The following is a 13,670-nucleotide window of genomic DNA, read 5'->3' as shown; positions in this document are numbered from 1 at the left end:
GCTAAATCATTATTCAAATGATATTGTGACTAAAACATTAAGCTATTTTGGAATAATCAAAAAAGGGTGCCCAAATAGACATGTTAAGTATTTAGACCCTATAATGTTTTTTTGCTTAAGCTTCAAAACTTTCCAGGAACACAATGGGCTCCATCATGGTGAAATGTAGGAAGTTTGGAACCACTAAGACTTTTCCTAAAGCTGCAATCCAGCAAATCTGATTGGGTGTGAAGGGCCTTGGTCAGGGAGGTGGTCACTGTAGCTTCAATGGTCACTCTAGCTTCAGTGTCTCTGCAGAGGTTGTAGAAGCTGCCAGTAGCCCAGACTTGAATCCAAATGAACACCTCTGTGGAAACCTGAAGATTGCAGTCCATTGACGCTCCCCATTCAATTGGACAGAGCTTGAGAAGAAGTTATGAAAAAGCTGGTGGAGGCACACCTAAGAAGATTCAAAGCTGTATAATACAACAAAATGTGTAGAAAGTGAAGAGGTCTGAATACTTTCCGAAGTCAGTGCATTTGTATGTTATTGTCAAAGGTTTTAGAACACCTCAATTTTTACTTAAGTTCACACAGTTTAATGTCTTAATGTACTCAAAAATTGAAGTAAAGAACAAAAACAACTGGAGAATGTTTTAAAATTATTGTTTAATGAAATGTAATCTACATTTTTGACTGAAAGTAGCCAACCTTTGCAGACATAACAGCCAAACATATTTGTAGCATTCTTTCTACAAGGGAAATCAAATATTGTTCAGAAAGTTCTTCTCCCAACACTGTTGCAGAAGTTCACACAAATGTGTGTCACTTGTAGATTTCTTCTTCCTGTCTTCAGTAGTCCACTGGCCTATCTTCAAGGCCCAGGCAAGCCTCTTATTTTGCCATCTTAGTAATGGTTTTCTAACTGCCACTCGACCTGTCAAACCTGAGGCTCGAAGTCTTGTCTTCACAGTTGAAACTAAGACTTGATTGCTTCGAAGCTGTGCTTGAAGCTGTTTTCCTGTGAGCCAGGCAAGCTGTTGATTCTCAGAAACATATCTTCTGATTCCTTTGTGGCTTTGGATCTGCCAGACCTCTTCCTGTCAGGACCTCTTCCTCTTCCTGTTAATAAAATATGGAGCACAATTATGCATAGTGGAAGTCAGGATTTTGAGGGTGGAAAAAGTGACACTAGATGAAAGGATAAGGGAGTTAAAAAAGCTGACATTGACCAAAAACACAAAAATAACACATTTAAATTGTATAAATGATCAAAAAAAATTAGAAAGATTGAGGAAGTGTGATATGAACTAGTTTTTAATGGACATCAAATGTTGGTTACTATGTTGCTTGGTAAAACTTTGTAAATGACAAACCACTAGCTTTGAAGATAGAAGCTCCATTTCCCAGCTTGTGTGAGGAGATCGGTATTGCTCACCAAAATCTTCATGCACTTGCACTAACCTACCCATATCTTACCTTTAACTTCTTTCAAACTGGACACAGAGAAATACAAATTGTAATTCTGAGTCACCGGAATCTGGGTAAGTAGGAAATCCAGATTCATCCCTTCAGAATGAATGGTGTAAAAATTCAGCCATCTGGGCTGTAGACCATTGCTCCTTTAAATATATATATATTTTTTATTAGCTTTGCTATGGCTTCAAAAAGAATACTTATGTAAATATGATTTAAGTTTTTTCTTCATTATAAATGAATAAGTGTCCAAAAACCAGTTTTTGTATGTCTATTTGGGGGATTGTGTAGATTGATGAGTTAAAATTATTTAATTAATTTTAGAATACAGCTTCCACATAAAATATGGCAACAGTGAATACCTCCCTAATACACTGTACAACATTATTAAATTCAGTCAATGTGCACAATGTCTCCCTTATTCTTCCCAGGTTTAACAACCTACCATCACACAGAGACAAGACCTGCTCTCATAATGACTTTTGATGACTCAACAAATGCTGCTGTATTTTGAGGGGAAAATGCAAATAACATTTGTAAGGATTATTCTGTGCATGCATTTACTCTCCCTAATCATCTATGTTGAGAGAGTTCTACAGTGTAGAACCTACATCCACAATAACTGGAACTCACCAGCACAGATGCTGTTTGCATCCTCAAGCGTTGCTCTGCTGGAATCCGCCAGTGCTACTGACATGCTGTAGATAGGGTCCATTTCTAGATGTGAAATGAAAGCATTTCTCTATTAGTGCCAGTGTATTCACCCCCTTTGTACATTTTCCAAATTTGTTAACATACAAACTGGGATCACAAATTACTTTTGATTGATAACTATGCAGCACAACAACACAGAGTAACCACTTATAAATACTAGGTTTTTTTATAGACTGTGTATAGTGTCTCACTTGTAATTCGTTTCCTACCGTTGTGCCTGAAATCCAGTATGGTTATACCTTGTACAATGGAGGTAATCAACTCTGGCCCTCAAAGCCAGTTCCATTCCATTTCTTTATAGCAAACCTCTAATCAGGGACTTATTTAGACCTGAGACACCAGGCAGGTCCAATTAACGATGAGGTAGAACAGGAAACCCGCAGGCCCCGGTCCTCATAGCCTAAGAGTTGATGATCCCTGTAATGTACATGGATGCCCCAATGGCCTCATTACGTATGCTGGACCCTGTGCATCATGGGGTGTTGAGGTTTGTCACAAACTCTAAAATTCTCACCCATCACTGTACCCTTTACATGAGAGCGGGCTGGCCTTCGCTAGTTCTACGGATATAGTCACTGGTACAATTTCATTTACAAGTGAATTCTTAGGTGACTCCCATTTTACCTGTAAAACCCAGCCGACTAATAATGAATATTGCCTACACTCCCAAAAAGGAATTTTTTTGAAAGCCTGTACTGAACAGGAGGAAAAACATACATGTACGGTGCTCCCTCTACCTGAAGTGACATACAAAAAATCTATGAAATTAAATTATTTAAAATCTATTATTGATAATGATAATGGCTGTAAACACTTACATCTTGAGCTCTACACAATGTATGCATAATTAGGAACTGTGTTAATCTGGGTTTTAACATTGTGATTGTATGTAACATCTGGAAATTCTGTGGACATTTTAAGTGACTGGGCAAGATGAAGATTAATGCAGTCGAAAACAAAAAAGCTATCTGTATCTGATGAAAAGTACTTAAAGGTCACTTCAAAGGACAGAGAAAAATCCAGTGAAATTCTTGCTGAGCATCTGGTATCAAGTACACGTTTCACTTGAGAGATGAAGCATGTTGGAGAAGCTTTTCCACAAGCCATTCTTGTGAGAAATGCAACAACCAAAACAGAGTGAAAAACGCAAAAGACAAAGTATTGAATGATAAGCAATGGCAGAAAGTTTTATGGACCAACTATTTAATGTTTGGTTATCAATGAAGCCAGACCATCAGAAGCGGTACCAAGAACGTCAGTAATACCTGCCTGCAGACGTCTGTGAGGCACACTGGCGGCTCTCCTATCGTCTGGTGGTGCATGTCAGATAATGGCGTGGGGATCTGTAAGAATACAATGGAAATATGAATGCAGAGAAATATAAATGTATTATAATTAATCACGCAGCACCGTAGGGAAAACGACTGATTGGCTTTCAGCTCAATTTCCCCTAAAAACATGCAAATATGATTAAAGGGATATTTAATATTTTTGTTGCTCTATTTACATACATCCTATATCCGTTAATACGGGATTAACATATCTGCAACCAAAACGTTGGACTCGTCTTGTAATGAGGAATGATCAGAAGCAGACACTGTTACAAAATCTCGGAAAGATTAGCCAGTGAGCTCAAGGGGATCTGTGAAAAGTATTACCACCACAACTGGACAAGGAAGTAGGGATCCTGTAGGCTGTAGTACAGAGAAAATGAATCAACCTGGCTATCCTGCTATCATGTCATCGCCGATAGGAACATTGTTGCTAACAACTCAATTTACTGCAGGTGGCAAGATAATGAACTTGAATGTGCATGAGCACCCACACGGAGGTGTTATATATAGACATATCTTTCGAAAACATTTTTAATATATGCCTATATATTTGTTAAACATATACTAATATGTTTATATGTATTACTAATGTATGACCGTGTGTCATACATATATTTACATATTTGATTTTGGCCATTTTCAAATATGTCTTAAATAAATTACAAAATTATAATCGGTAATATGCATTTAGCATTTACATCTAACTGACATATTTACATATTTGTATAATTTCCTGTCATGTGTTTATGTTTTCTTGTAATTTCTTTGAAGTACGTTTACAGAGAGGAATAGCATTCATGATACTGTGTTAAAATGTATGCAAATTGTGTTCAGAATGAGTCTTTTTCTATTGAAAATAATGAAAAGCTTAATGTACTGCATATTCATATATTTCATTATTTAAACACAATATTCAATGTTAAAATATATGACATGCATTGTATTATGATAAGCGCAAGTTATATACAGTGGGGAGAACAAGTATTTGATACACTGCCGATTTTGCAGGTTTTCCCACTTACAAAGCATGTAGAGGTCATTCATTTTTATCATAGGTACACATCAACTGTGAGAGACGGAATCTAAAACAAAAATCCAGAAAATCACATTGTATGATTGCTGTTCATCAACTTTTTCCCTACATTCAGCGTAGAGTTTAGACATAGGGAGCACGTACCTGGGGTCAATTAAATTGATAAGCTTTTTGAAACCTTCCTTTTCAACTGTGCTAATTGGTAGCATGTCCTTAGCAATGCAATGCATAATAGCGTTTGTGATGTCTTTTCAATGTTTGCTCATAGGGCATAAACGCTTTTTATCAATAATGTCTTCAATGGAAGCTGCTCCTTCTCCATGGCTATCACTGCCACTGTATTCGCCTACATTACAAATGTTTCGTGGTTAATAGAGGCTATTCCATCACTCAAGGTCCTAAGTGGTTTTAGGGGGAGTATCTCTCTCCACATGCATATTGTCACTTCTCCGCACGTACCTGCTGCATCACAGATGTGAACTGGACTGCTCTACCTAATTATTTTATATCGACATCATAGAAAATGTATCTAAATGCTTTCATATTGTTATTGAGGGAAGTAATTACCTCGATAATTATTGATATTGATTAATCGCCCAGCCCTAATTGATTATACCAGAGATTAATTGCACACATCAAAGGATTATTGCAAACCTTTACAGGAAGGACAGAAAAAGTCACTTTCATCAACAGTGCCAAGTGCCATACCTCAAGTAGTCTCTCAATAACCTGCTAGTTGACAAATAACAACATGAGTGCAGTACATTTTAACAGTATCATGAATGCTATTCCTTTCTGAAAAGTACTTCAAAGAAACGACTAGATAACATAACCACATGACAGGGAACAATACAAACACAGAAATAGAAAAGGAGAAAAAGAAGGCTAAAGTCAAAAGTAGAGTAAAATCCTGAAAGAATCAATGAAAAAATTTAGCAAATTAGAAATGTTGTAAATTCTGAGTAACACACCATCAGGGCTTTGAGGTACTCACTTCTGAACCTTTCAATTGTAGAATTGAAAGGTTGGCAAAACTTTCTGCTTCTGAGATTCACACCTAGCAGCTAGACATGACAACACAGCACCTGGGAAGAAATGTGTATATGGTTACCACAACAGGGCAGGGTCCAACAACTTGGCTAACTCATAAACCAGTTAATAGATAGAAATGGCTAGGTGCAGATAATATGATTAAAACTCAGACTAGCCAAGCAGATGCTAGAGCTACATTATTACAGTGCAGAGACAACAAATAATTTCTAATCCTAAGGTTGAGGGTTTATCCTGGGTAAGGACCAGGCTTTAACAAATACATTCAAGAGTTGAACTTAAGAACGTAACTTACATCCAAACAAACACCACATTATATCTAACTGAAAGAGCAAAGAGTTCAAATAGGCTAATAAACAGTACAAAATGCATACATACGTACCTTTTGATCCAAGGAGACTTATATATACACACACAACACAGTGTGTTATACATCATTGAAGGATATCCACCAGTGGGAGAATTATGAAGACATTATAAAAAAGTTTCTTATTGTCCCAGCCTCGCCAAAAATGAAAAACATCTCATCAGAAAAATTATTTATTGTTAGTGTGGTCTAACCTACTGCCTCCAGTGCACATCTACCCGTGCAACGTGGATTTGAGTCTGGCTTTCTTTTCACATCTGCCTCTAATAATAAAGTATAAAAAAAATCTCCTAAAGAACATACTTATTTAAAAATATATATATAAATGTAAGGATTTATTCATGAGCTATTTTTACTGGGAAAATAAAAGACAAATCACCAGTTATTTAAAAAATGTAAAACAAAAAGGCTGATGTCAGGCAAGTGACATATACACGTTTTAATTGTAGATGCTCTATTCAGTGCAGTATTTGCAGTATTTATTTTGAAAAGAAGACTTTACATGAAATTAAATGAATGCTAAAGGAATTATCAGATATAATTAAGATTTATTTTATTGTCTTAATTTACTGAACTTTGAAAAGACCGATCTTGTTAAAAATTACTGGGGATAAAGGCCAGTCATTTTCTTTACTGTGTAGACTTATTGCATGAAAAAACAGCAATTCATATTCCCATCCATACATGAAGTTAATTGAAGCAATTCTTAAAAATTACTTTTTGAATACCATTATATTAAATTTGCAAGGTGTGTGTTGTTATTTTGTGCCAAGTACTCTAATATAATAAAGATTTAGGTCAATAGTATGGATGAAAATAAATATAATGAACATCTGAAGTGTCACAGTGATCAAAGCAGATGTACTGCTGCACCATGGGTTCAAATTTGGTTTACTGTGCCTTCAGCAAAGTCTCTCACTACCTTTCCCTACTGTCACCATCTAATTAAGCATATAATGCCTAGAAATATATAATTTAAACAATAAAAAGGGTCATAGATTTCCTCTAAACATTAAAATGTCCTGGAAATGATTTTTTTTAAATTCCTCACTAGATCATGCAAGTTCAATGCCCTGCCTGCAACTGAGGTGTTCAATAAACCTTGGTCATTTTTTGCCCCAAGAACATGCCTATGAAACAAGAGTTGGCATATCACTGCAGAGTATCTTTCTTCTTTACCTAAGGAGGTCAACATTCGATCAACATCTTTTACTTTTTTCCACAAACCACGGTACCGTTTCAACTCATTGCACAAGTACTTTTCCATTACAAGAACCATTCCATCATCCTTTAACTTATTTTTGGAAAACAAAGTTTTGCTTTTAAATTTTCCCAATGTCCTCTTTTGACTCACTGATGTTGTTGGTTTATGTTGTTCTGAGTATGCTATTTTTGAAGACTGTCTAAATGAATACTGGGTCTGGATTCCTTTCGCATTTGGCTTTATCTTTGCCTTACCAAGTGTTTTTTTATTTCTCTGCGGTGGCAAAGAGTTGTATTTGGTCTGGAGTGTGAACTTATTCAAAGATTGACGTTTCCTTAAGTTCCTATTAACGTCTGGTTTTATTTCCAATTGTTTAGCTAACACCCTGTAATTGTCTGGCTCATCTAGTGTCTGCTGTTTATCCACAGTAGGAATGTACAGTGTCTCAGATGTTAGGTCAGACAAAGCGTTTGGGTTAGCTTTTTTTGTTTTACCAACTGAATCTGGTTCCATTTCAACTCCATCATCCTGTAACCCCTTTTTGGCAAATGAAGTTATGCCGTCTTGCTCTTTAAATGTCCTCTTTTGATTCTCTAATATTTTAGGTTCATGTTTTTCAGAATGAGAATTCTTTACTATTCTTAGAGAAAGTGATTGTGGGGGCAGTATTTCTTTCATCTCAGGCTTCATCTTTGCCTTTTCTGGAGTTTTCATATTTCTCTGAAGAGCACATGATAGGTCTGTGGTCTTGAGTGTCAAAGCTTCAGGTTTCCTTAGTTTCCCTGGTTTCATTTCCATTGATTTAGCTAACACTGCCTCACTTTCTGGTTCATCCAGTGTCTGCTGCCAGGTCATAAGCGGAGTGGAATGTCCAGGCATATTATGATCTTTTGAATACTGAGATAGTGTCTTGGTTGTTTCCTCAGACAAAGCTTTGGACTTTGTTTTTCCATCCGACTCATTGCACAAATGCCTCTCTCTTTCAACATCCTTATCATCCCTATCACCTTGTTCTTGATTTGTCCTCTTTCGAGTCACAGATTTTGTAGTTTTATGGTTTTCTGCATGAGCTTTTCTTAAAGATGGTCTAGGTGAAAGCTGGTGCTGTATTTCTTTTGCCTTAGGTTTCATCTTTGCCTTTTTTTGTGTTTTTGTATTTCTCTGCTGAGCCAAAGAGGTGTATTTAGTGTTTAGTGTACGCTTAGCTAATGTTTGAGGTTTCCTTAAATTTCTATCAATCTCCAATTTCCTTTCTATTGATTTAGCCAATGCTGTGCGGTTTGTTTTTCTTTGGCCAGCCAATACTCCATGCTGCTTCACTGCTTGCTGTAATTCTTTTAACAAACACATTTTCTTTTGTTTGTCAAAAGAGAGAAGCCATTCCAAAGTGCGATTCCTTTTAAACATGCCAGTGGCTTCCAGTGCAATACTGATTGCATTTGACTTTACCTTTTGCAGATGTTTCAAGACAAACAAATCTTTCTTGAAGCAGACATTTTTTACTACTTCTGATGCTAGTCCTTGATTGCCAGACAGTGCTTTACAACATACTTTCAGAAAGCTGGCAGAGAGTAATTCAACAATTTGAACTGTCAATTCAAAAAAGTCTGTGTCTGTACACATGGTAAGCCGGTCAAGCACAAGGTCTTTGGTAACCTTGATGTCATCAAACAACTGTGCAGTTCCTTCAACAATGTCTCTTCCATTATCCTGCCATTTCTTGAGCTTGGCAATAAGTGTTTGGTATCTTATTTCCATTTCCAAAACATTTCCCTCCCAAGACAAGGCTCTCCAGAGAGGATCAATGACTAGCTTTGAAATAAGGCCCAGAGCCCGGCATCCTGCTTTGAATAGTGGAACCTGCAAATCAGCAGTAAATTCTGCCAGCACGTTCTTTCCAGTTCTCCACTTTTTTGAAAACTCTAACACATCATCATGGATGCTGTAAGTCACTGCTCCATCATTAAACAGACTGTCAAATCTATTTCCACTGGATGGAGAAAATTGTGGCAATTTCAGTTCTCGGATGGCAACGTTGACAGTATTTACCAAACGCACAGTTTCAGCCTTCAACTCTGTTTTTCCAGTGCTAGGGGCATTGCCTAATATAATCCTCTCCCAGATTAAAAGAGTTGTTTTTGCCTGGTGAGCCAAGCAATCAATCAAATGTAAACCACAAAATAGCTCATTCACAAGTGACATCATTTGTTTGTCAGAGTAACTAAAGTTACTATATTCTTCAACAATATATGGTAGTATGTCTGATTTGTATTTCGCAAGAATTTGTTTCAATTTGTTTTCAGGAGCAAAATATTCAGCTACTTTGGAAAATATTGGCAATTGCTGCAGATCACCAGTCTTTAAAATTTTATGGATCATTTTTCGGCAAATATCTACATGGCTCTTCTCTGAGTCTTGCTCTACAACAGTGGCAGCTACCTGAGAAAGATTATGTTGCTGCATCGATGCTACTGCAAGTTGAACATTAGCCTCTTGCCTTCTTTTGCAAATGTACTGATTTTTAAAAATATTCCTTATTTTTTTCCCAATACTGGTGGTGAAGCACAAACTGTTAAGACTTTGCAGATTCATATTAAAATTATATTCTAAGATATCACAGAGGCTGCATGCATAGATTTCTTCACTTAAATGTGTTCTTGCAAATTTATGAACCTCATACATCACACCATCAGTAAGAAGCACCAAGTCAATTTTCTGTTTGGCTTTTGACTGCCTATTCATATCAAGGTCTACACCAATTGCCTTGCATCGTGGGTAAAGATCCAACATTTCTTGAGAAATTGAAACATCTGTTTTCTTGGGAAATTCTAGGAATACTTTCTTTGAGAACTCAAGACTCTCTTGGGATGATGAGATTTGTTTATGTTCCAAAATTATTTTCATCAAATCTGACATAATATTTAAAGACAACTGAGTTTTCCCACTTTGCAAATCCAGTTCAAAATTGTGCTGTAGAACATCACAGACAATTTCCTTGTAAGAGCCGCACACTTTTGTGGCAAAATTATCCACTTCAATCATTACATCTTTGCTTAGCAAGTCCAAGCTAAGTTTCTTCTTGGTCCTAGATTTTGATTTCAAGTTAAAGTCAATATCTATTTTTTTACAGCAGGTGTAATAGTCATTTGACACTTTGTTCATTGTAGACCCCAAGGGGGAATGGTTGATAACAAGGCTGTGAGTTGTTCTGTCATCACACAGTGTAACTTCTTTCTTTTGAGAGATCATGGCACACTGAAGAGATGGGTCTAGATCAGGCTTGTCCATTATACAAGTATTAACAGGTCCATTCTCCTGACCAGCTTTAACAGATTCATTGTCAAATGATGGTGATAAGACCAGTGGACAATCTTCAACCCTCATGGCAATGTCAGCACATTCACCCACCAAACCAAGGGTCGGCCTGCTGATTTCATCAGCGTTAAGTGTTACTTCTGGAAGTTCAAAGACTTCTGCTAACAAATCAGTTTTTTCTTGCACAGACATAGATTGTCTAATCATTTCTATTAATCTTATTGACATAGTGTGACCTGTAAATGCATGCTGTTGCTCATGTTGCAAATTGAGTTCAAAGTTGTAATCTAAAATATCAAAGACAACTTGCTGGTGACATTTATTCATTTCTTTGGCAAAATCATAAACCTCAAACATTACACCATTAGTTAGTAACTCCAAATTTAGTTTCTGTTTTTCCTCAGATCCAACATTGAAACTTAAACCTATTCTCTTACAATCTAAGTATTTAAAATAACTTCCAGAAGTTTTTAAAGCTAAACTGCTACGCCACTGCCACAAATGTTGATGCTCTGACTGAGCAGACTGATCATTCAGCGCTTGACATTTGTCTGTAACTATAATAGGTTGAGTCTGAATATGACAAGGATGAAGCACTGGAGTTGAACTACAGTTATTTGTTGTAGCAGGTGAGCTTGGCCGAGAGTGGATGGCAATACTCGGGCCTGAAGAATCATCTTTACTAGCCAGTACTTCCTGATTGAGTGGGGCATGTACTTGAAAGGTTTTCATCGCATGTGTAATTGTTTGTGTGGTTTGATCTTTACAAAACATACTTACTGTGTCTGATGTAAATATGCTTCCTATTGAAATATCACACAACTCCTCTTTGACTAAATTAACTACCTCAGGGAATGGGTTACCTTGAGGAGTTTTAACAAAAACACTTTTAGCTTCTTTACCACTCAAGTTCCCAGTTGGTCTTTGAAACTGGTCTACGCCCGGTGATACTGCGTTAATACTCGATAGGTTCTGTGTAATTTTCAGGTCCTGAGCACCAATAATTGTTGCTTTAATCACCCCATCACCAGCCCCAGTACCTTCGGCCATGTCTGGCGACGTTTCTTTCAACATCAGTCCGACAAGCGTGACTGAGAAATCGCCTCTCTCTTTGAGTTGTGAGTTAGCCCATTTAGCTATCTAGCTAACTAACAGTAAGGTTTTGCTTGCAAGGCACTTGAAAGTTGATGTAAGTAGCAGACAACGTTTTAACTTCCTGTTATAGATGGGAATATAAATGCAAATGGATAGATAAAAATACGAAACGTATTCAATATTAATGCTTCTATGTAGCTTTTTACGACAACTACCTAGAGTAGCTAATCGTTGGGTTGATGTTAAGTCGGTTAACTTCTGTAACCAAAGTGAAGTTTATCTGACCTTACAGCTACTGTCGGTTGATAGATGGAAATGCACCTACGTTCTCCTGCGCAGCATTTGATAAAGCGAAAAAAATCACCGAAAATAGTTTCTTGGTAAAAGTATTTTGGACTCAACAAAGCAACGAGATTACATATGAACACGATGCATCAGCGTCTTGTTAACAACATTTAAAAAAACACTTCCGGGTCTTCTTATTCTTCTCTTAAATGAATGGCTGATCGCATCAATTGAAGGTGCATATACCGCCACCTACCGTACCGGAGTGTGAGGCCGCTCAAGGCCTGCCTTTCCTATATCAATCAATCAAATGTATTTATAAAGCCCATCAGCAGTTGTCACAAAGTGCTTTTACAAAACACCCGGCCTTAAACCCCAAGGAGCAAACAACAGTAGCATTGAATTTCAGTGGCTAGGAAAAACTCCCTAAGAAGGCCGAAGTTTAGGAAGAAACCTAGAGAGGGACCAGGCTCACAGGGGTGACCAGTCCTCTTCTGGCTGTGCCGGGTGAACATATTAAGAGTAAACAAGCCTTTCAAGCCTGGTACTCCTCAGGTGTGGGCCAAGACCTCATGTCCTCCTAAGTTTAAAACAGCAGGAGACACAGAAAATTAAGAAAATTGATTCCTTAGATCTACAAATATTTATAGTGGAGGGGGAGAACTGACCCTACTACCCCAGCACAATAATGTAGCAGCATAAGACCTGAGACAGGGACATTCCAAGAGCAAAATTCAGACAATGCCAATGACTGAAAATTGAATACATATTGCCTCGTAGCTCATAAACTATTGAATACTCCACAGAGAAAGCAATGTAGGAAATGTTCAGGAGAGTGTGTAGAGTAAGACAAACCTGTATAATCATGTGGAATGGCAACACAATATTTTCCACACCCTCTTTAGGCCCCAATGCAAAACACTATAATAGACAATACATGTACATATTGCTCTATACAGAAAAAAACTGTTCTATACGCTGTAGAGTATGTATTGTAGGAAATGTTCAGGAGAGGGGATAGAGTAATTATATGCAAAGACATCAAGGCGCAGTTTGTATTTGCAATTGTTGCTAGCATTTTACTCCACCCATACCATTGGCCACAAAGCAAATGTATATTGCCCTATACAGATAAAATAGGTTTCCCGTGTACAGTATATTATAATGTGTTGCAATGGGGGAGGGTTGCTGGATTTAGCGCAAAGAGCCCATATATAACTAAAGAACACCAGCAAATTAACAAGAATAACATCAATAATTCATCAACTCTTTTTTTAAATATGAAATGTTTACAACAATAGTTTACTCCATCTTCATTTCTCAATGTTCTCCACCGTAGAATATTATTCATCCTTTGTGAAGTACTATTTAAACAAACCTCTCTTTTTTATATGTATATTTTCCTCTTATTATCTATAGATTTACAAAATACACTAAGCAAAGCGTAAAAGTAGATTAATTTAATATTATTAATATTGCGTTTTGCCCCAGACTTGTATTTTGAAGGCAAAATCTAAAAACTGGAAGAATTGAAGATGGGTCGTGACTGGATCTTCCAGCATGACAACAACCTGAAACACACAGCCAGGGCAACTAAGAGTGGCTCCGTAAGAAGCATCTAATGGTCCTGGAGTGGCCTAGCCAGTCTCCAGACCTGAACCCAATAGAAAATCTTTGGAGGGAGCTGAAAGTCCGTATTGCCCAGTGACAGGCCCAAAACCTGAAGGATCTGGAGACGGTCTGTATGGAGGAGTGGGCCAAAATCCCTGCTGCATTGTGTGCAAACCTGGTCAAGGACTACAGGAAACATATGATCTC

The 13,670-nt window shown here is 37.2% G+C and overlaps 1 protein-coding gene across 4 annotated transcripts; it reads right to left on the bottom strand.

Moving 5' to 3' along the window:
- Positions 1 to 628: 628 nt before the first annotated feature.
- LOC105008929 lies at positions 629 to 12,034 on the bottom strand. Of its 4 annotated transcripts, XM_020056220.3 has the most exons (6): positions 5,969 to 12,034; positions 5,531 to 5,621; positions 3,435 to 3,512; positions 2,379 to 2,586; positions 2,089 to 2,172; positions 629 to 1,101 (listed from the first exon to the last, which is right to left on the bottom strand). In XM_020056220.3, the coding sequence occupies exon 1, from the start codon at positions 11,544 to 11,546 to the stop codon at positions 6,966 to 6,968; it is 4,581 nt and encodes a 1,526-aa protein (XP_019911779.2). In that variant the 5' UTR covers positions 11,547 to 12,034; the 3' UTR covers positions 629 to 1,101; positions 2,089 to 2,172; positions 2,379 to 2,586; positions 3,435 to 3,512; positions 5,531 to 5,621; positions 5,969 to 6,965. The 4 variants fall into 4 exon arrangements, with proteins under 4 accessions (XP_019911779.2, XP_019911770.2, XP_019911769.2 ...); XM_020056211.3 differs by lacking the exon at positions 2,379 to 2,586 and having other exon boundaries at positions 5,508 to 5,621; XM_020056210.3 differs by having other exon boundaries at positions 2,089 to 2,586.
- Positions 12,035 to 13,670: the final 1,636 nt, after the last annotated feature.

The sequence above is a fragment of the Esox lucius genome, chromosome 2 (assembly GCF_011004845.1).
Source record: "Esox lucius isolate fEsoLuc1 chromosome 2, fEsoLuc1.pri, whole genome shotgun sequence".
NCBI lineage: Eukaryota > Metazoa > Chordata > Actinopteri > Esociformes > Esocidae > Esox > Esox lucius.
The sequence above is the reverse complement of the archived record's forward strand: the minus strand, read 5'-3'. Positions and strand labels throughout refer to the sequence as shown.